Source organism: Spermophilus citellus (genome assembly GCF_964194105.1).
Source record: "Spermophilus citellus genome assembly, chromosome: 3".
Taxonomy (NCBI): domain Eukaryota; kingdom Metazoa; phylum Chordata; class Mammalia; order Rodentia; family Sciuridae; genus Spermophilus; species Spermophilus citellus.
Window position 1 is genome coordinate 56,023,845 of NC_138184.1, and position 23,168 is coordinate 56,047,012.

The following is a 23,168-nucleotide window of genomic DNA, read 5'->3' on the forward strand; positions in this document are numbered from 1 at the left end:
AGTTTAATTTTCAAGGTTCTCCCTGCCCCTTGATTGATTGATTGAATTCTCCTCCTCCTCCTCCTCCTCCTTCTTTTTTTTAATATAACAAAATAACTTTTTATTTTTCTTATTTTTTATTTATTGGAGGGAGAGTGTGGGAGAAAGATTACCTCTAGATAGGGACTAGGGGTGGGAGGGAAAGGGAGGGAGAAGGGGAATAGCAAGGAATCAATAAGAGAGCTCCTCCTTCTTATAGATACGCTTATTCAATACTCTGGGGATTGAACCCGGGGCACTTTCTTCTCTTCCTCCTTTGATACCTTTTTTGAACCTAGGTTCCCTCTGTGCTCTGGTACTTCCAAGATTCTAGGTTTTGGGGATACTTTTTTCCTCCCAACAAGGAGGAATCTGCATTTCTCCCCAGAATGGAATCCCTACTATTTTATATTCATTAATAATTTATGGGAATTATTTTGTTTTATTGGTTCTTTTTAGTTATGTATCTTTCCTTGAGAGTGTGTTTTGCATCCTAAAGGACAAGATTTTTTTCTTTTCTTTTTCTTTTTTGATCTTTGGCATTACACAGTGCTATTGTAGATACTTAACTGACATTTATCAAAGAAAATTATTCATTTTATTTATTTGTTTTTTGTAGCATGGGAACTTCTTGATCTCAGTTTTGATCTTGGCTTTTTTTAAAGACTGTAATAAGATGCTAATGTATATATCCAAACAAAATATAGATAAAAGTAAGAGCCTCTGTCAAGTGTTTTCTTCCCCACAAAGCCTGCTTTGCTATTCGCCTGAAGAGCTAACACTTGCATTTGATATTTTATTTAGGTAATTAGAAGACAAAGGCATCTAGGGAGGAAAACATTTTCTTTCTTTCACCTTGAGTGTCCACATTCAGTAAACTCACTATGTCTTTCTCATCCTCATCACTTTGCAGGCTGGCCTCAGAAGAAAAGAAACCATGGAATGTTCTAGAAAAAAAAAAACACCCAAGCGGATGACCACAAAGCGGGGGAAATCACAGAGTGTAGTTAGACTATTCAACAGACATGGACAGCACCACTGCTACCTCTAATGTCTTAAACTGGCTAAGCTGTTTTGTTTGACAAAAGGGGCAGTTGGCATTTGGAGCCTTGTACTGTTCTGCAGAAAACAGACTCAGTCTAGAATGCACTAACATCTTCTGTATTCACTGAATTGCTTTTATACCTGCTCTTTATTTATAATCAGATGGAACAAGATCTCATCCAACAGTTCACTTAAAACGTGAGCATGAATTTAAAGAAAACTATCAAACCAATACAGGCAGCGGTGGTGAACAGGCGTGCTGGGAGGGTGGGCAGGAAGGGTGCAGGTTTTGGAGAGACGTACCCAATGTTGCCCCTGCACATTTATCTGTAATGAATGCTGAAGATTTGTGGGATTTGAAAAAGGGAGGGTGTCTTACGAGTAGATACGATGTGCTAATGCTTTGCCAAGGCTTATTTGGGATAGATTTTTCTACAAAAACCTCATCATTAATATGTACATATGAGGATTTACTCTTATATAATGTTAAGTTCTTAATTCCTCTGATTCATCCCCATGTTACATTTTGCTTCCCTTCTAGGGGTGTGTGTGTGTGTGTGTGTGTGTGTGTGTGCGCGCACGCGCGCGCACATCTTGCTTTCAACAGAAGAACAAACATTAACTGTCACATTCTGATTCTGACAAATTATGCAAACCTCCACCTAATCCAATTATTCTGTATAATTAAAGCAGTTACTTTTAAATTACAACCGAGTGCAATTTTAAGGGGAAAAATAAATCTCTCTTTTTAATTTTCTAGTGCTTCGGTTTTATCCAGCTTTGCAAATTGTGCTTATGGCCTGTCTATAAAAATAAACTTAAATGTAAATTATGATTTAAATCCCTCGTGGGCAAGCTGTTCTGCCTTATTTGTTAGAAAGCAAATAAGACCTACTTTATGGTCTGTTTACTAAACTGAAACTCTCAAACTTAGCAAATCTAAAAGACATCAACTATATTGAAGCTATAAGTATAGAAATTACTAAACAGAAGAATGCTCTCAGGATAATAGGAAGATCTTTAAAACACACCATTATTTTATGTTTTTCTTTAATTATATGGTGTTACAGAATTTTAACAAATGTTTCTATACACATTAGTTCCACCTGTGCCACTGGTTAAGCAATCTAGAGAGTCAGAAGACTTTAACCTGTGAATTTTTCTCTTTGAGATTTAGTTTGATCATCAAAGGTCACTTGAGCATGCATTTATGGCCCCTCCCCTTCATCATCTGAGCTGTGTCACCATCAATATTTAAAACACCAGTGTGAGGAAGCAGGATTCCTCAAAAAGCCAAGATTTGGGGGATTTCAAACCTCTCCAGTCTCAAACTGTCCCATGAAATTCGAGAAACCTCAGGGTAAATAACATGTTCATGAATCACTTGGTCCACCCTTTGCCCTACAGAAGTTTGTGCAGATGCATTTTCCACAGTAATAATGCCCTCTCTATGGTAGGTGAGGCAGGGCGTTCCTTCTCCTTGGTTCAGATTCACAAATTAGAAAGAAACAATTTAGGAAGGTGTTCTGCTGTGTGATTTGCTTCTTTGGGCATAACCAGATCGGAAAGATGTGCTCTCTGATGTACGCAGAGGCATGGAGCTTGGTGTCAGTATCCACAGCAGTAAGTGCTGCCTTGGCCACCATCCCTGGCTCAGCACCATGATGTGGGCAGGGCGGGATGCGGATTCGATGGGATTGTCTGTACACATTAGCCATCCCACAGCCCTTGTCTTCCAGATTCCAAACAAACATGTCAAAGCACAAAGGAATCAAAGAGCTGTAAACACAAGGATAACTCTGAATCTTCCATATTTAATTAAAAAACTTTTTTTTTTTTTTTTACTGTGTGCAAAATCTAGTAACATCACTGGCAATATGCTTTGTACTGATGGTGACTTAGCAGGTGATAACAAATGCATTACCCGCTCTTCGGTAACTCAGGAAATGCAACTGATGGCTCAACCTCCCAAACCCAGATGCTATACCTGGTTCCTCTCTTGTCCTCATTATGCCCATTTCACATGGGTGTACATGCACACACACACACACACACACACACACACACACGCGTATCCCTACACACACCCATTCTATCTCTAACACAATCACTAGCCTTGTTATGTCCTGCCTTACCTCGAGCCCTGAGGAATGGAGCCTGCTGTCTATGGACGGAGACCTCTGAAACCAGGAGCTCCCAAATAAACTCTTCCTCCTCTACAATTGTTCTTGTTAGGTCTTTTAGTCACAGCAGCGAAAAGCTGACTAAAACTGTGGACCTTTGCACTTGGCTTCTTTTACTTAGCATAATTTTTTTGAGACTTATGTGTTGTAGAATAGATCAGGACTGCAATTCTTTCTGATGTTAAATAGTATATCCTTAGACATGATTTTCAAAGCATAATAGTTAAAATAAACTCCCAGAAGATTACCATTCAACTTTGAAGTAGAATTTTGCAGAACTATTTAGAATTCTGCTTCTCTCTATAATCCATGGTCAACAGAGTCACAGGCACCAGGGCAATCCTTTGAGTGAGAAGTGACAGGGCTTCCTATTGCCCTAAGATGAAAAACAAAGTCTTTCCATTGTCTACAAGGCTCTCCACCAGGGGATCCTTGCCTAACTCTATTACTTTACCCCTTGCTCATTCTGTAGACAATGCTAGAATTTCTGTCCTTGGGTATCACAAACTAATTCCTACATTGGGGGTTTTCTTTTCTTTTCTTTCTTTTTTGTTTTGATACCGGGTATTGAAGCCAGGGATATTTTACCACAGGGTTGCATCCCCACCCTCCCCCACCCCTTTTAACTTTTTATTTTGAGATAGGGTCTCACTAAGTTGCTGAGGCTGGCTTTGAACTTGTGATCCTACTGCCTCAGGCTCCCAAGCCGCTGGGGTTACAGGTGTGTGCCACCACACTCAGCCTTTATTTATTGATTTGTTTTTATTTTGAGACAGGGGCTCATTAAATTGTTGAGGCTGGTCTCAAACTTGCAATCCTCTTGCCTCAGTCTCCTGAGTCAGTGGGATTACAGGTGTGCACCACTGCTTCAGATCCCTTTGGAGACTTTTAACTGGCTCTTTTTTTCCCCCTTGATTGTTATTTGTTTTGATTTTCAGTGGTCTGGGCACTTGACATTGAAGTGTCAACTCCAACAGCACATTCCTGGAAATACTTCCTGGCCAGCCAGTAATTTGCCATCAGGTCACCTTGATTATTATGATTCACGTGTTAAGAAGTCATCTTATTTGTTTATCTAATTATTTTAGGTATCCTTCCTTCAGAATACAGTGTTGCTGAGAGCAGGGACAGTGTCGATTTGCTCATTGTTATAACCCTGGTGCTTAGGGCAGTGTGGAATACATATTTGTATGAAAGCATTTATTGAATGGATAAAAATAGGTTAAATCAGAATGTGAAGTGAGTTTGGAGATTTGAAGCACGTACAGAGCAGTTCTGTATCAAATCATATCTTTTGGTTGAATTGACAGTACTTGTGGATCCATGATTCCTCATTTTCTTTTTAAAGTAAATACTCTTATGAAAAAGCCATGTCTTTATACCTTTACTGGTTTAAGCTCATGCAGAGAACATTCATACATGTGGTCAAAACTTCGGAACTAAAAAAAAAAAATCAGGGTAAATAACATGTTATACTGCCGACTGGCTTGGAGTTTTATGTGATTAACCCCCACTTTTTTTTTCTAGTACTGGGGATTGAATTCGGGGGCACTTGGCCACTGAGCTACATCCCAGCCCTATTTTGTATTTTATTTAGAGGCAGGGTCACACTGAGGTGCTAGCACCGTGCTTTTGCTGAGGCTGGTTTTGAACCTGCAATCCTCCTGCCTCAGGGATTACAGGCATGCACCACTGCACCCAGCTACTCCCACTTTTTAACAAGGTATTTGGTGTAAGTTTCAAGAGACTTTGTGTTTTCAGTCACCTGGCAACCTAGGTTTAGAATTAAGCCTTGTTAACTGCCTCTCTGTTTAGAGTGTCCTCAAGGTTATTTCTTAAATTCTGAGTATTTTCCATTTCAAATGCAGGTCAAATCTTTTACTTGGTTTGCTTTGTTAAGAAAAGATAATAAGCCGGGCATGATGGTTCAGCTCTGTTATCCCAGAAGTGCCAGAGACTGAGGCAGGAGGATCGCAAGTTAGAGGCTAGCCTCGGCAAGTTAGCAAGACCTTGTCTCAAAATAAAAAATAAAGAAATAGGCTGGGGATGTGGCTCAATGGTTAAGCACCCCTGGGTTCTGTACAAACAACAACAACAACAACAACAACAAAAATAAATAAATAAAACCCCAAAGGAAAACAGAGTCCTTTTTCTAAATTTTATACATATATAATACATTATATATAATTTTAAATATCTATCTTTCTATAATACATTAAATATAGTAATAATATATTATATATATACTTTAAATATCTATCTATATATCTACATTGGAATGCAAAGTAGGTCTGGAGATATATAGATAGAGATGGATAGATATAGAGAGATATTGAAAAATATATATAAAATATATACACGTACATACAATACGTATGTTTTTCTTTAGTATGTAGAGAAAAAAAGTTTAGTTGTTAGGCAATGAAGTTGGTAGGTTATCTTAGTTTACAGTAATTAAACCCACCTGAATTAACCTTGGTTCCAAAACCTGTTTAGCAAGACACACCCATTTTTACTTGATTTAACATGTACAATATGGATTTAGTGTCTTGATCACTAATACGTTAAAGAAAGTGGAGAAAACATGAACAAAAATTCGATTTTACAAAAGATATACCATTGCTAGTTATTGTGAGCCCTGGAAGTCTCCTACAATAAGCTGCATTCTTGTATATGTCTCTCCCTATATGTATATTTTTTAAGAATCGTTTTAGTTGTAAGTGAATACAATATCTTTATTTTATTTATGTGGTGCTGAGGATCGAACCCAGTGCCTCAGGAATGCTACGTGAGCGCTCTACCACTGAGCCACAAACCCAGCCCTCTTGCTATACATTTTAATCCACAGTTTTGCTTTCTCTTGCTGCTTATACCCAGAATCCTGCATAAATATAACTAAGACGTTAATTGCGTTCACCTCCATGTGCAAGCACCATGATGTAATCTGCTTGCTTAGTCACATGAAGTAGCACTCTGCTGTTATTAATATAATAATTCTCATCATGCAGCTTTTTATGTATCCAGACAAATGGAGCAAACCAAGATTGCTCAGTGAGGCTGGGCAGTGACTTTACTTGGAGCACAAAGAGTTGCTTGCTGTTTGTATACAAACAGCTGAACCGTGTCTTAATTCCAGGCTCGAATTTGCAGGCTGAAAGGAATTCTCTGAGTCTGCCAGAGACAAAGACAGCTTCCTTATGGTGGAAGCCGAAAAGAGAGAGGCCTCCCCCAAACAAATTCAGCAAGCAATTTCCAGCCCTACACTGACCCCTAGGATGATGCATCCTCCAGGTTCCCCCACCAAAGAGACCCCCACCATAATTGTAACATCTAAGATTCTCTCGTAATCAGCAAGATCAAAGATACAGGATGATGGAGAATGAGTACAAGTCTTCATTCAAATAATGAGAACAACTGTCCCAGTTTATCCCAGATGCAGGATTCTCAGGGCTAAGACTGGAAAATTCTGAGGACACTGGGCTGAGCTGGTTACCCCACTCCTCAACACGGAGGAAATAATCTGCTGTGAATTAATGATACCATTTTTAGGAATTTATCCAAAAGCTCCCATCATAGTTGAAGGTAAAGATTACCTATCATGTGCATATATCTTTGGGTGGGTGTGGGTGCATCTGTAAATTGAGCAAAGCAAATCAGAAACACATCCAAAATATTTACAGTGAGGATTTCTGGGTGTGGAGATTGTGAGTGATATTTAACTTTTCTATTTTTGCAATTAACACATTAATTTTTTGGTCAGAAGAGCATCAACTCTTTTTTTAAAAATGATCCCAATAATAAGATGGAGCCCAGTATCTTATACAGAGGAGTCACGGAAGAAATATTATTTAAAGCGTATGCACAAAATCTGCATTTTCCACCAGCTATTTCAGCTGCATCTGTCAGGAGGAGTCTTGGGTCCAAGATTCCACTGTAGAGCTAGAGTGGAGCCTGACTTATTTACATGTAATTAAAATTTATCCTCCTGAAAGACTCCAAGGACCCAGCACTGACATTATCTAGAGAGAGCGGCTCACTTGCTCTGTGGGGTTGGATTCAACTGTGGGTTATTTCTTGAAATCTTTTCTCCTTAATACCTTTATCAGTAGCAAGCTTTCCCACTAGCACAGTATAATCTGCCTTGAAAACCAAGGAGGAGATGAGACCGAGAAGGGGAAGCGAATGTGTTAATTTCCTCTTTTGATTTGGTTTAGGTGTTGCTCCTATGTCAGTGTGGAACATTCTGTAAAAGTGCATGCCTGTAATTACAGCCAGGTGCATGCCTGTAATTCCAGCAGCTGGGGAGGCTGAAGCAGGAGGATCGAGAGTTCAAAGCCAGCCATAGTAACTCAGGGAGGCCCTAAGCCTCTAAATAAAATATAAAAAATGGCTGGGGATGTGGCTCAGGGGATAAACACTTGTTGGTTCCAATCCCTGGTACCAAGGGGGGGAAAAAAGACATATCTCTACTTACTTGGAGCAAGAGCAAATTTGGTACAGCTATACATTAATCCTTATGGAGGAATAAAAGACCTGGCTTAGACTGGTCAGTGGATGGTGCCAGTTCCCAGCTGTACCTCCACGACCTCCACATACATTAATGGATCCCCACACCAAGATTGCACCATAGTACAAGTGGCAGGTGATCTTTTCCAGCAAGGCATTCAGAAAGGAGATGGCCTATAGTCAGTCAGTCCTTAAAGAGCTATTTGAAAAAAAAAATGTTTAATTGTAGATGGGCACAATATCTTTGTTTTATTTATTTATTGTTGTATGTGGTGCCGAGGATCAAACCCAGGGCCTCCCCTGTGCGAGGCGAGCCCTCAGCCACTGAGCTACAACCCCAGCCCATTGAAGAGCTATTTTGAAAAGTACAACCTGGTAGCTTATGAATCTAAGATGAAATGACTCATGAAATCAGAGATTTCTTGGACTTCTCACACTTATATCCTGGAATATCAATATCTAACTCCAACCTGTACTTGATCATCCAATTGTGGAACTCCTACCTATTCGAGAAATTGCACCGTCTTTGAGTCAGATGCAAGATATGACAGTTTCAGAGGTCCCAGTCCATAGGCAGCAGGCTCCACTCCTTGGGTTCTTTTATGATGATTCCTCCCCCAGCTAGAGGAGAGAATTGAGGTAGAAGGGGGATGGGATACTCCTCATCAGGACTTGGAGGGGCTGGAAAGCTGGTAACTTTGTGATGGAGTCAGGTGTAGAACCCAGAGCTCACTCTCTGAAGCTTGCTCCTTAGCACCCCAGTTCTTTCTACTGTCTACCTGACTGCCTGGGTCTTGCCAGTGAGTGGACCTTCCCCTTCATGCTGACAAATTTTTCTTCCATACATGTTGGGGTTTCTGGACCAAACTTTCTCGATTGAGAGGCAGAAACTGTCTCTAAGCAGCTCAAACGGTGATTATAATTTTCCTTCCTCCCAACCTACACATCTTCTGGGAGCCCAGCAGGATTGAATTTCTGGGTCAGCGTTGGCTTTTTACCATTTCTGACTTAATTAACTCTGAAGGAAACTTAAGCCTTTTCTCAGGAAAGGAGAACAAGAGAAATTGCATCTGTGTTCCCACTACACTGTCTCTCCTACGCAGATGACTTCTCCACCGTGAACTTGAGCGTGGGGTGTTGAGGAAGGTCCACAGGAAAGCAGGTGCTTTTCAGGATGTCTCATTCCTTATTCTATGCAGTGGCTTTTCAAGTTCTCAGAAGCTACGGTGGCTCCTGGATAACATATCATTGTGCCCAAATGATTGGATTTTTTCCAATCAGCTCTTTCCCATGTCTCTGCAACTTCAAAGGTTATGTCTGTATGATCTCTCACTCTGTCACTAATAGCTGGCAAATATATGTGTGCAATAGATCCAGCCAGAATAGTTATAGAGGAGGAAAAGCTTATTGGGGGGCTCAGGATTTCAGAGGTCTCAGTACATAGACAGCGGGCTCCATTCCTCGGGGCTCGAGGGGAGGCAGGACATCATGGAGGAAGAGTGTGGTGGAGGGAAGCAGCTCACATGGTGATCAGGAAGCAGAGAGAGACTCCACTCTCCAGAGACAAATAGAGACCCCAAAGCCACGCCCCCAATGCCCCCTCCTCCAGCCACACCCACCTCCTCCAGCCACCACCCAGTTAATCCATCAGGGGTCCATTCACTGGTTGGGTTAAGGCTCTCACCACCCAGTCATGTCTCCTCTGGACCTTCCTGCACCGTCTCACACGTGAGCTTTTGGGGGACACCTCCCACCCAAATCCTAACATCCCTTTCTATTTCAAAACCTTTTTACCTGATGTTCCCTCTGCTAGAAATGATATTTCTCTGGCTCCTTCTCATCTCTCAGGTGTTAAGTCAAGCTTCACATACCCCAGGGCTTTCCATGGCCACTGGGGCAGCCTATGCTCCATGACTTCCTGTCATAGAAGCCTGTTCATTTCTTTCAGAACACAGATTACAATCTGACATGACCTAACAAATTTATTGGCTAATTTGCTTGGCGCCCATGTCCTCGATTAGAATGTTCATGACACAAGGAAGCAGAGAGAGACTCCAAGGTCAAGGCCTGATATATATCATTCCCAGCTCTAGCTCCAGTGCTAGCTGGACACAAGGAAAATAAACATTCCATGGACATTTGCAGAGGGAACGTGAACACCCACCCTTCCATATTATTCATTTGCATCAACATTTCAAAGGATCCATTCAGAGAAGATGTTCTGCTTCCATTTACACCATTCCAAGGGCCTTTTACGCAGAAAATATTTTTGGTTAAATTGAGAAAGGAAGTAGTCCTATTGAGAAGATGGTACACAAGACAAAGCCATCAGAAGGAGTAACTTCCTTTTCTGACTTTGCAACTCGATGTGGGGGCGATTTAACAGAATTCCATTTCTATGAATAATTTGGGCATCAGAAGTCTGGCCCACATTCTGTGTTGCACCATTTTGGACAAATCTATTTCATGGAAGAAAATTCTAGAACGTTGCTTGCTGCCTTGGGTTTGGCTTTGGCTTTCACGTGGTCTCATCAGATGAAGTGTCCTTGAAAACAAATCTGGAGCTGTGGCATGATTTCTCAGTCAGGGCATTTTATTACTTGTTCCCTTGAAAAATGGCAGGATGCAGTCTGATTGTGTGTATGTGTGTGTGTGTGTGTGTGTGTGTGTGTGTGTATGTTTTCCACTCCTGGCAATAATAGAATCCATACATCATGGAGCCTGTGGCTTCCCAGGGGGCGGTGGACTTGTTTAACAATCAAAGGGCCAGTGGCATCTTTGGTTTCAATTCAGAATGACATACTTTCAGATGTGTTAGCTTAAACTTCCTTTCTTTTCAGCAACAGTCTTTAAATGTGCTGATATTTAATCCTCAGTGCCTGTGGTAGTAGGTTTCAGCATGGTCAGTTTATGACCCTAGGGGACAGGAATAGTCTCCCCTTTGAAGATCAGACAGGACTCTCGCTTGGGCCAGGGGATGTCCATCACTGGGGCAAAGCAGTTCTTGCTGTAACAGTATCTCATAAACTAGGTACCTGGGGAGATGGGCAGGATAAACAACTGCACCCAGGAAAGAGAAAGAAATGAAGGGCCAACCATGTGTGGTAGGCAGCCTCTGCAAGGGATTCTTCAAGGAGCCCTAAAGAAAAGGTTGGAACTGGGCATGGGGGTGCCCATCTGTAATCCCAGAGGCTCAGGAGGCTGAGGCAGGAGGATCGCGAGTTCCAAGACAGACTCAGCAACTTAGTGAGGCCCTAAGTAACTCAGTGAGACCCTGTCTTTAAATAAAATATAAAAAGGGCTGGGGATGGGGCTCAGTGGTTGAGTGCCCCTGAGTTCAATCCCCAGTACTACACCCTCTCCCCCCCAAAAAAAGAAAAGGATGGGAAGGGCATCCTCCATTGCATATTAATATGCCTAGTGTAAGAAAAAGGCCTCAAAGGAGCCCCTGGGGACAATCGACAGTGGGGATTCCCTTAAAGTTGATGGCATTGTGATGATGATAGGGGAGACAGGTCAGGCTAAAAAATCTCCTGTGCTCCAACCCCTTGAATGCAACCCGGGAGAAAAAATATGAAGGTGCAGTTTTTGCACATGCTGGATTGTCCAACCCTCTCCTGGGATGAAATTTGCTATGCAGATTAATCCTCAGGGCCTGCTTCATTTAGAAGGTCATTCACACGGCCCCCAACCACCAAAAAAGACTGTGATTTTGGAGCCTACTTTCGAATCAGGGAATACGTCAAGTTACTTTAGATCAATTTTTCTAAATGAAAGTGATTTGCTCATCAGCTTCCCAGCCTCTGCTATTCTTATACTTCAACCCAAGATATTTTCAGGACAATTTTTTTTTTTATCAAATCTAGGTACCACCTGTGCTATTATTTACTTAATATATCTTATTCAAATGAATTCATTTTTAAAAATGTTAATATATTTCTTTAAAAAGGAAGACATGTCACTGCCACAAAAGGACACAGCATCCCCACCAGCCACGGACAACAGTTAAGCACAATGGGGGAGGCTGTGTAAATCCCAGCTGGATCCTGGTGCATATATGAGTCCTGAAGAGCTGTCAAGGAGCCTCTGACCCCAGATTAAAATGCTTTCCTTTCTTTAATCAGATAAGAAGAACTGAAAATCAAGTGGAAAAGGAGGAACTTCCTCTTCACCCTTTTTGATGTTACCCGATGCCCGCTGGGTAACACCTAACATAACCTCTCATCAGCAGAGGTCACAGTATTGTTGCAGCTCAGGAGGCCAAGGCAGGAGGATCAAGACTTCAAAGTCAACATCAGCAACTTAGCAAGGCCCTAAGCAATTCAGCAAGGCCCTTAAGCAACTCAGCGAGACCCTGTCTCTTAAATAAAATATAAAAAAGGGCTGGGGATGGGGCTCAGTGGGTAAGGGCCCCTGGGTTCAATTCTTGGTACCAAAAAAAAAAAAAAAAGGAGTATTGCCTTTTGAAAACCATCTCCATATGGCAAGAACAGCTGCGGGGCTCTACCTCACAGGACCTGGACAAAGGTACCTGGTTCCGAATCCACAAAGAATTTCCCTTCTTCATTCCTGTGCCTTCCTGAGATTCCTCAACTAATAACAGGATTTCGATTCCTTCTGCTCATTGGTTTCTCACAAGAAGCAGATGCAGCATGTTGCAAATGAAGGCCATGATTTTGAATAAGTCTAGCTCATGGAAACTTTTGATCATATATTCTCTTGGCTCTTCCCATTTTGGAGGTTTTTTTACCCAGGAGAGGGCCTGGGGCTGTGGCTCAGTGGTAGAGCCTAGCATGTGTGAGGCACTGGGTTTGATTCTCAGCACCACATAAATATAAATACATAAAATAAAGGCATTTTGTGTGTGGGGGGGAAAACCAGGAGGGGAGAAAAACAGTTGAGAGGAGATATGGTAAAAATAGCCCACAAGTAGCGGATTGATTAAAGGAAGGGTGAGCAGGGGTGGTAATTTAGCTGAGTATAAAAGTTGGCCCCTTCTACCCCTGTCACAGTGTTTCTTTAGCGATGAAATATATTTAACTCACGGGCACAGAATTCTTATATTATGCAACTGATCCAATATATATGCTGGGCAAGGCTCTGGTGGCCAAGGAAGAAATGTTATTGGAAAAAAGGAGGGTATGTTAGAGCGCAGAATTCTCCACGACTACATTTGACAACAAAGACCAGTGTTTTCCAGTGGATGTGAAGAGGTATTAGTTCAAAGAAGTTTGGGGGAAATCATTAAACATTACATAAAGTTAAACAGGGTTATTTACTGTTGGCAGGTTCAAGCCAACATACACTATGGATAACTTAGATGTAATGTCTTGAATTTCTGCAATTCACTTGACCATGGTACTAACTCTGCCCTTGTTTTTCTTGAGGGCTCTGTAGATTACAGTTCTAAAGGGAATTCTCTTGGCCAACCTGGGTTATATAATGCACTCCTGAATTTGTGACCATACTTGAGAGAGAGAGAGAGAGAGAGAGAGAGAGAGAGAGAGAGAGAGAGAGAGAGAGAGACCAAAACCACATTCCTCAATATTGTAAGCAATAGACAATATTGTTCTGATCGCAGGTACCAAGTCATACTTAGTGATAATAATTTATGCGGGATAGACAAAGCGGGGTTAGGTGGAATTTTGGTTTAGAATGGTCACAGAGAGCACGGGCATGAAAAGCTGTAAGAACAGTAAAAACCGAGATTCAGAAGATGAACAGGGCAGGAGAAGGGCTACCTACAATCATTAAATGGTGAGATAGAGTCATCAGCACCAAGGACAGAGAGCCTCCCAGGGAGACAATCAACATCAAGCAGCCCAGGTGAGAGCTGGAGGTTAGGGATGGAAGAAATTGTAAGTGAAGGTGGGTGGAGAGGGAGGAAAAGGAGGAGGGAAAAAAAGACTCCAAGAAAAGAAATGTAGGGTTCTAAGTAAATCAAAACTCGGGAGGCAGACGGAAAACAGATCCGGACAAACAGCCCGGGTGATCCTCCCGGGGAAAGGGAAGGCGAGGAAGGCCACTAGAACTAGCTGTGACCAAGGGAAGGGGAAAGAAGGGTACAGGGAACAGAAGAGCATCTGGAGAAAGGTGAGGAAAGGTTTTAAGGACAATCAAAATAGCAGAAAGGAAGGTGTGAAGAAACACCCAGATTTCAGACTCTGGGTCGACCTTGTTGACACCATAGACCCAGCAAATACAGGGTACCTGGACCTCTTCCTCACCCACAGCAGATGTTATGAGTTAATTATGGCACTTTTCATCTGGAAAGATTTGGCTCACAATGTTAGGTAGCTCCTACCAGCAAGTTGGGGTTGGGCTTGATCTTGGTTAAAAAGCTTACATTATTGGAATTACCCAGTTATTACACTCCCTGGCATATACCCAAAGAACTTAAAATCAGCATACTACAGTGATACAGTCACATCAATGTTTATAGCAGATCAATTCCCAATACTCAAGTACCTCTTTCCCCCCCAAAAAGAAAAGATAACAAACCCAAGCTATGGAAACAACCTAGGTGCCCTTCAACAGATGAATGGATAAAGAAAATGTGGATATACACAATGGAATATCATTCGGCCATAAAGAAGAATGAAAGCATTTTCTGGTAAATGAATGGAGCTGTAGACTATCATGCTAAGTGAAATAAATCAATCCCCCCAAACCAAAAGGCTGAATGTTCTCTCTTATATGTGAATGCCAACATATTATAAGGGGGAGAGGGAAGAATAGAAGTTCACTGGATGAGACAAAGGAGAATGAAGAACAGGGGGATGGAAATAAGAAAGACAGTGGAGTGAATGGGACAGAACTTTCCATGTTCATATATGAACACATGACCAGGGAAACTCCACATCATGTCCAACCACAAGAATGGGGAGTTAGACTCCATGTTTGTATGATATGTCAAAGTATACTCTACTACCATGTATAACTAAAAAGAACAAATTTACATTTTTTTTAAAAGCCTGCACTACAAATTGAAACCATCTGGATGTGGTGGTGCACACCTGTAATCCCAGAGGCTCGGGAGGCTGAGGCAGGAGAATTGCAAGTTTAAAGCCAGCCTCAGCAATTTAGCAAGGCCCTAGGCAACTTAGTAAGACCCTGTCTCTAAATAAAATATTTTTAAAAAAGGTTTGGGGATGTGGCTCAGTGGTTAAGTGCCCCTGGGTTCAATCCCTGGTACCAAACAAAAACAAAATGAAAACCAAAAAAGTAATCAACAAACCCTCTGTAGGATTTGAATAATTCTCAATGATGAAAGAGGAATCTTTAAGAAAAAGTGCATGTCTGCTGCAGTGGGAGAAGCTGATGGGTGTGGACATGATAACATTCACGTAGGGTCAGATATAAAGAGGGGTGTGAGCTATGAGTGTTTTGCGTGGGGACACCCAGCTGTCTCCATTTGTTTATGAAATTGTTTTAAATGCTTGTAAACACAGGAAAATCAACTCATCATTTCCTTTTCCAGCTGAAGCTGTGACACACAATAAAATGACATGAATCGCCACTGAGTCGAAATAGTCCCCAGGACGCAGCAGCCTGTTAGGCACATCGCAGGTTTTCTCTTTCCTTCTTTATCTGACACCATGTTGGGCCCAGCCTCTCTAGAGGTTGTCAGAAACACTAAATATGTTTTTCTTTCCCCGAGTGCCACTCATTTTTTCCCCCCAAAAGCACCTATAAGTGGTCATCTTAACATCACTGTGTTGATCATGAGCAGGCACTGCAGGGGACACTGGGATTTTACCCATGGTAGAGCAAAAGAGGTGGCCCTCACTGTCAGCGTGGACTCAAGTTGAAGACAAGGGTCCCCACGCTCTCATTCACTGCACCCAGCTTCTGAGCACCCCAGGCTTTGCCTATTGATGCGGAGGACCCCTTGACGGCACGAGGCCCTGGTTCTCCGGCATCCTGGGAAACTTCAGGGTTTTCTTTGAACTATTTTGTCTGAACATCCTGGTGAGTGATTCCTGTTCCGCCAAACAGCTCAGGATGCTCTGGGGGAGGCCAGGCAGTGAGCCGCTGGTGGAGGGGACTCTTTTGAGGACTCTCTGATGAATTCACACCCCCACCACTCCCACCATCAACAAAAGGTGCTCCTTAGTCTAGGTGGCTTCACAGAGATAGGAAAGGAAGGGACCGAGGCAGGGGGTGGGGAGGGAACACAGCAGTGATCTCTCATGAATCCTTGAGGCTTGAGATTCTATTGACCCAAGTGAACTAACCATCACCCTTCCTGCTGACCATGGTCCCAGGATCCTGAGTGATTTCCTGCGTCACCTCGGGGCCCCTTCCTCTACAGCCAAAGAGATCCTTCCAAAACACATATCCCACCACGCATCCCTAAGCTTTCCCCTCTGTGGGCTTACGTGACCCTCTGGGATGGCCACTGCCTGCCTCTCTGGTGGCTTAGGGAATTCTTCCTCTCCAAACTCCAGCACCGCTGGCCTTTTTTGAATTCCTCCTTGCCACAGGCCTTAGCTGACCACAGGACCTCGGCACAAGCTGTTCACACCACCTGGGTTGCTCTCCACTCCACCTCCATTCTTTGACTTTCATAATTTATATTAAACATTTCAGGTATCCTAAGGAAGGCCTAACTGTGTCCCCACAAACTGGTTCAAGTGTCCCTGCTATCTTGAAGGACTTTTTTTTTTTTTCTCAGCATTTATAATTTAGTTGACCCTTCATATCCTAGAGGGATGGGCTCCTTTCCAGATTCCTCCTTTTCTCCCTGTAGATATCAAAATCCATGGGTCCTCAAGTCCCTTACAAATATGGCATGGTATTTGCATATAGCCTATGCACATCTGCCTGGGTACTTTAAATTATCTCTAGATCACTTACAATACCTAGTACAATGTAAGTGCCATGGAAATAGTCGTTATCCTGTGTAGTTTAGGGTTTAAGAAAAAGAAAAACAGGTCTGTGCCGGTTCAGTTCAGACCTTTTTTTTTTTTTCCCTCAGACATTTGCACTCCAGTTAGTTGAACTGATGGGCGTGGAACCCATGGAGCCATAGAGGGCTGCTGCCTTTACAGTTCTCTGTTTTTCTGATGCCGCCCGAACCTGTGAGCACTGCATGGCTGCAACAGGGACCTTCTCCTTCCCCCTCCTCCATGCCACCTGGACACAGTGCACATGGCAGGAAACTGTGTCGACCTAATGAATTAATGTCCCGTGTCCCCTATAACACGCTGTCTGGCTAATGTACTTCGGGACTCATAAAGATCTTGAAAAAAAAAATTATGCTGTAAACCAAATAGTAGTTAGAAAAAATAACAAAACCAGCGGGGTGCAGTGGCCCACGCCTGCCATCCCAGTGCTCAGGAAGATGAGACGCAGGAGGATCAAAAGTTCAAAACCACCTCCACAAAAGTGAGGCCCTGCACAACTCAGGGAGACCCTGTCTCTAAATAAAACACAAAATAGGGCTGGGGAGGTGGCTCAGTGGTCAAGTGGCCCTGGGTTCAATCCCCAGTACCTCTTTCCCCCCCAAAAAAGAAAAGATAACAAAACCAATTTATGTCAAGCTCTCGTGCACACACGGTGAAGCTAAGCAATCTAAGAATATGTAAAGATCCTGGAAACGAGGCCGTTTCTTCCATTCCCTAGTGTTCTCAGTTTAGAAGGGACTGGAACCTTTATTGTGGCTGCCAAATTAAACATGTAGTCAAGTCATCTTGTTGGATAAATGAACCAGGCGAGTGCCTGCTCTGTCCTCCTGGGGGAAACCCGACTTTGATCTTGGAGCTGGCCAAGACGGAACCGATGGCGCCAGCCCTCTCCAGATGGATCACAGAGAACCCCACTCACGTTGGTTTAGAAGCCTCAGCCTGGTCCGTCTGCAGCTTCTCCCCTCCTTCCACCTCCATGGTGCAGTACACGATGCGGTTCGGAGCCAAGGACTTAAGGCCTTGGACTTCCATGATCACCACCTGGAGACAGAACCACACAGGGGGGAGGTTGGGGTCAATGTCCTCAGATGGCATCTCAGGGGGAAACAGTGTCTGGTGTCCACCCATGGTGCTGCACCAGTCTGGAAGGAAGCTGGGGTTCCTCATAGTGCAGCCAGTGGTCTCCCAGCCGGAAAGACAAGCTTCCTGACCCAGATACTCTCAGGTCCAGGCAGGCCGTACGAGTTAATCAGACCTCTTTTTCCATAATGAGCAAATAGGGTCATTTCCCCTCTCCCTGGCCCCCACTGCCATTTCCACCAAGAAATAGATTCTCTCCTATTTTCTTAAAAAATACTCTAGCCTGTGATTCACCTCTTGGCAGATACACAAGCAATGAATTCACTTTTCTCCTTACAATAAGGTAAGCGATAGCACAAATAAAGTATGAGAAAGGCTAGGACCAGTCGACGTTACAGTCAGAGATGCGATAGGGAGCGGTGGGGACTGTGGCAAGCTGGAGAACTCAGGCTCCGTCTCAAGGGAACAGCTGCCAGTTTCCCTCCCCAGTTTAGAGTCACCAGATACTCCAGTTTTCCTACCAGAAAGTGAGAATGTGAATCAGCATTGCAGTCGGAAATCTAATTTTGAAATGCCAGTGATCGTCCAAATGAAGAGGAATACTATAGGAGAACTCTGTGAGGGCCAGTGTTGTTGAGTCAGAACAAAAACAGATCTGGGGCTGCACAGTCTCTGGGCAAGACTGAGGAAAAACACTGGTGTGGTCAGGGACCAAGAGGTATCATTGGCTATTTCTCATATTTCCCACTACTACCCTTAGCTGCATTTGATTACCTGCTATTCTAATATTTAGTGATTTGGGGTCTGCTCTGTCATGAGAGAGGAGATGGAAGAGGGGAGAAAGGAGAAGGGAGAGGGGGAGGAATTTAAGAATCAGAACCAAATCACCATCAGCCAGCTACCATGAGTAATGTGTGTGAAAATCATTCGGCTGGACTCTGGAAGAAGAAACACCATTACAAAAGGAGGACTAAGTGGATAGGAAAAATACGAACTTTCCCACTGGCTTAATTCAAGGCAGAACAACAGGGCTGTCACATTTGCCACATAGTTCTCAGACTCAGTATGAATCAGAATTGTTGGTCAGGCTTGTAAAACCAGAGACTTCTCTCTGATAGGCAGATGCTACCCCACAATAAGTGGGGGAGGGAAGACTGGAAGTTCACTGGATCATACAAAGGGGAAGGAAGGGAAGGGAGGGGCATGGGAACAGGTAAGACAGTGGAGTGAATGGGACAGAACTTTCCTGTGTTCATGTATGAACACACGACCAGGAAAACTCCACATCATGTCCAACCACAAGAATGGGATCCTAATTAGAATAAGATATAATACATGTTTGTGTAAATATGTCAAAATAGATTCTACTGTCATGTATAACTAAACAGAATAACAGCATACTACAGTGACACAGCTACATCAATGTTTATAGCAGCTCAATTCACAGCAGCCAAGCTATGGAAACAACCTAGGTGCTCCTCAACAGATGAATGGATAAAGAATATGTGGTACATATACACAATGGAATATTACTCAGCCATACAGAGGAATGGAATTATAGCAAGTTAAGTGAAATAAACCAATCCCCCCAAATCAATGTTCTCTCTGATATGAAGATGCTAACACACAATAAGGAGGGGAGGGAAGACTAGAAGTTCATTGGATTAGACAAAGAGGAATGAAGGGAGGGGCAGGGGGAATGGGAATGGGAAACAAAGTAGAATGACAGAACTTTCCTATGCTCATATATGAACACACGACCAGGGAAACTCCACATCATGTCCAACCACAAGAATGGGATCCTAATTAGAATAAGTTACACTCCATGTATGTATATGTGTCAAAATACACTCCACCACCATGCATATCTAAAAATAACAACAACTACAACAACACAAAGAATAAAAACATTAATTAAAACAATAAAAAGAATAACAACATCAACAACAAAAACCTTAGAGATTTCTGGGTTCCACACTCAGAATTTCTGATCAGTAGGTTGTATGCAGCCCAGGACTTTGCATTTTCAAAATTTTCTTGGTGATCCTGCTGTTGCTGACCCAGGAGAACAATTGTATTACTCATGTGATGGTGGGAAGACACCTTGACATTGAACCTGCCTCGTTTTAATTTCAGATTAGAAGAGTCTGAGCTTTCTTATCTACAAAGTGTGTGTGTGTGTGTGTGTGTGTGTGTGTGTGTGTGTGTGTGAGATAATGATATGTATCTTGTGCCTGTTGTGTAAGGATCCAAAGTGCTAATGGGTACAATTGAATATTTTTATCCAGGGAAGAATTACATACATGGAAAGAAATGAAAGGCACCTTGGAAAGAGCACAATTTGGGGGACTTTAATAGATCTCGTTTCAAATCTTGATTCTGTGTCTTTACTAGCTGGGCAATCAGTTTCAGGTGTATTAACCTCTCTCAGACTTTGTTTCCACATCTGCAAATACCTCCAAGGACCACTATGATGCTACATGCAGTTATTGAAGGTGAAATGTCCGGTGCTTATCAGCATTCTACACCTATCGGTTGCTTTTGACCAAAATGTTCCCCTTGTCTAATGCCAGGCACGCCACTTGGCATCACAGATTCTTTTCCCCTGTGCAAAGCTAAGTGCTTGCTGGGGTCCCTTCTAGCCGTTAAGAAGGTGGGAAAGAAAATTTACAGTTCACCATGAACTGATGCTAGAAGGAACCCAAATTTTAAGCCTTCTAAATTGAAGTACATCAAGTCTTTATGAAATCCTTCAGCACTGTTTGAAGATAGGGGAGATTGCATTTAGTAGGTGGTTCTTAAGATTCCATTTCCTCAAGAAAAAAAAAAAATGTGTGCTCCTGGAGAGGGTAGAAGCACTGGCTGATTAGCTGACCTGTGCTCAGCAAGCTGTTATTTTAATAACTGCTCCCAGGGTTCAAGGGGGGAAAAGAGGCTGATTGTGCTGTATCTAATCACTCAGCTCTGGCCTGTGCTGCAAGGAAGCTTTCAAGGGTTTAAGGCTTTTTACCTCCAAGGAGAAAGATAGCACGACATCGGACTTGGACAGTTGGTTCTCGCTTTCCTCGCCCATGTCGATGATGGAGGCGTTGTGGCTCCGTTTGAGTTTCTGAAGCTTGAACTCCCCGCCTTTGGACACGGGCATGCTCTCCAGGTTGGCCATGAGCAGGTTGACGGAGGACTTCAGCTCCTCGATGTACATGTTCTCCATTTCTTTGGAAACAAACTTGGGAAATTTGCGTTCCTTGAAAAAAACAAAAACAAAATGTGAACAAAGGAGTAAACAAAAATTGGAATTATATAGAAAGATTTTGTATCATGGCCCGGAGTTAGGATGCATCTACCCTTAATGGAATTTCCCCAAATATCGTGGTATTCTACTAAAATATGTTCAGCCTTAATGCATAGACAGCAAGCAGCCAAGCAGTCTGCCTTCCGGTTGCTTGTGATCTCTAACAGGTAAAAAAAGAACATACATATCCACATCTGGTAAGAAAGAGTTGAATGTTTTATTAAAGTTCTAATTTTTTTTTTCTCTAGCAAATTTGATTTGTGGAAAGCAAAATGGGGTGATTTTTTTTTCTGTTTAAATGGTTTTCTTTTTAGCAAAACACAGTCAAGTTGTTTTTAAGTTATGGAAACAGAAAGACACCCTATTTCTGGGATCTATAGAGATTTTCTCACATGAATAATTCAAAATGAATTCATTTGAGATGTTTCAAACACAGCCTGTGGCTATTTCTAAGAAGAATACATATCGTTTTCAAGAAAAATGGAAAAAATTAATGAAGTGGTGAAAAATGTGATTAAAATTCTTTAGAAAAGAAGAGAGTGTAATTCAGTATCAAAACAGACCTCTATTTTTTTCCTTCCATACTTATGAGTTCAGTTCCAAAGGCAACGTACCCCAGCCTAACCGTTTGTTTGCCCGTAACTCTAAGTTGTCCGGTACCTTAAATATCATTTGGATCAATCACTAATCAAAGAACCATTTCTCACTTGGAATATGGAATTGCCCTCCCAATTCCAAGTCCACAAACAGTGACATAAGAAGCAAGCCAAGTCAGTTGACTTTTCATTTTATTTTTTGCAAGGGAGAGCAAAATACAACAGGAACTGGCTTCAACAAGAAAAGGAATTGATTGGCTTGGGAATGTCCTGGGTGAGACCCAGTTTCAGGCAAAGCTCAGATAATGTCACCTTCATAATCTTGGTTTTGGCTTCTCTGGGATGGCTTCATGCTCAGTCTGACTCCCCTTAACCCATTAAGTCCCACATTTACAAGGCTGTGAATATTTCAAGAAAATTGACACAGGTGCATTAAAATCAGTTGGAAATAATAATCCTAAGCTTACCTGGAATATTAATATGATTATATATTTATATTCTTATTATTACATGATTATATATTCTATACTATATTTAAGTTTTTATATGTGTTCTCCCTGAGATGCTGGGACAAAATGGGCTAATGTCATAAAAATGTTGCTTATGATTTGGAATTCACTACATCCCATCTCAGAATCTACGGAAAGACTGATTATTTCCCCTTGTAACATCCACAAAAGATGGAGAATCTTTCATCCCAGAATTTCTACCTGGAGTCTGATTTATGCACATACTCTGAAGCCATTTCTGTGGGCACTATTACACTATGCCATATATATATAGGAATGCACCACAGTGAATCCCCACATCATGTCCAACAACAAGACTGGGATCCTACTTAGAGTAAGTTGTACTCCATGTTTGTATAAATATGTCAGCATATACCCTATGGTCATGTATAAGTAAAAAGAACAAATAAAAACGACACTGGGATGATTGGATTAGGCAAGGGTTCCATATTCCATCCTAATGGCTGGGGAGGGGACTTCATTATATAGCTAATAGTCCATCAGATGAGTAACTCTCTTAAGCAATCAAACTAAGAAATACTGAGATTAAAGTTGGTTGATGAAGTTGAAAACTGAACAACTGTGTCAAATTAGGGTTGGCTGCCATATTGGACCAGTCCAAAGCCGAATAAGACACTTGAGAAGCAAGATAGAAAGAGATAGCTTATAGATGGAGAAGGAAGGAGAGGTTGGGACACAGGTAAAGAGGAGGGAGAGGAAAGGAGCGAGAGAAGAGGTTGTATAGAGTCATGGGGAGAAGCTTCATCTGGTAGTAGTTTTCTCATTTTGCAGAGCCTACTTATTCCTCTTGCATTTCAGTTCCTTAGGAATCCCTCGTTTTCCCATCGACACTTCCCCTAACCCTTAGTGAGCTGCAAGAGTGTCACCACATTGGTGCCTCTGCATAGAGTCTGAAGGTGCCTTTGTCCTGCGCCAGTCTTCTGCAGACCTGGGGGCTGTCCTAAGGGTTCTTTCTGTTGACCTCTTCCTCCCAAGGTCACTCCCATATTCCATATTGCAGCTTCAACATG

At 42.3% G+C, this 23,168-nt stretch overlaps 1 protein-coding gene across 6 annotated transcripts in view; it reads right to left on the bottom strand.

Moving 5' to 3' along the window:
• Nucleotides 1-23,168, bottom strand: part of CADPS (calcium dependent secretion activator) — a 479,847-nt gene that overhangs the window by 240,931 nt on the left and 215,748 nt on the right. For all 6 annotated transcript variants that reach the window (XR_014020728.1, XM_081283086.1, XM_081283087.1 and 3 more), the window contains exons 5-6: nucleotides 20,751-20,984; nucleotides 17,580-17,701 (exon numbers count right to left, since the gene is read on the bottom strand). Coding sequence is in view for 5 of the 6 variants with exons in the window: in XM_081283086.1 (XP_081139212.1) it covers nucleotides 17,580-17,701; nucleotides 20,751-20,984 (356 nt within the window). In the remaining variant the exon portion in view is untranslated. The remainder of the gene's footprint in view (nucleotides 1-17,579; nucleotides 17,702-20,750; nucleotides 20,985-23,168) is intronic.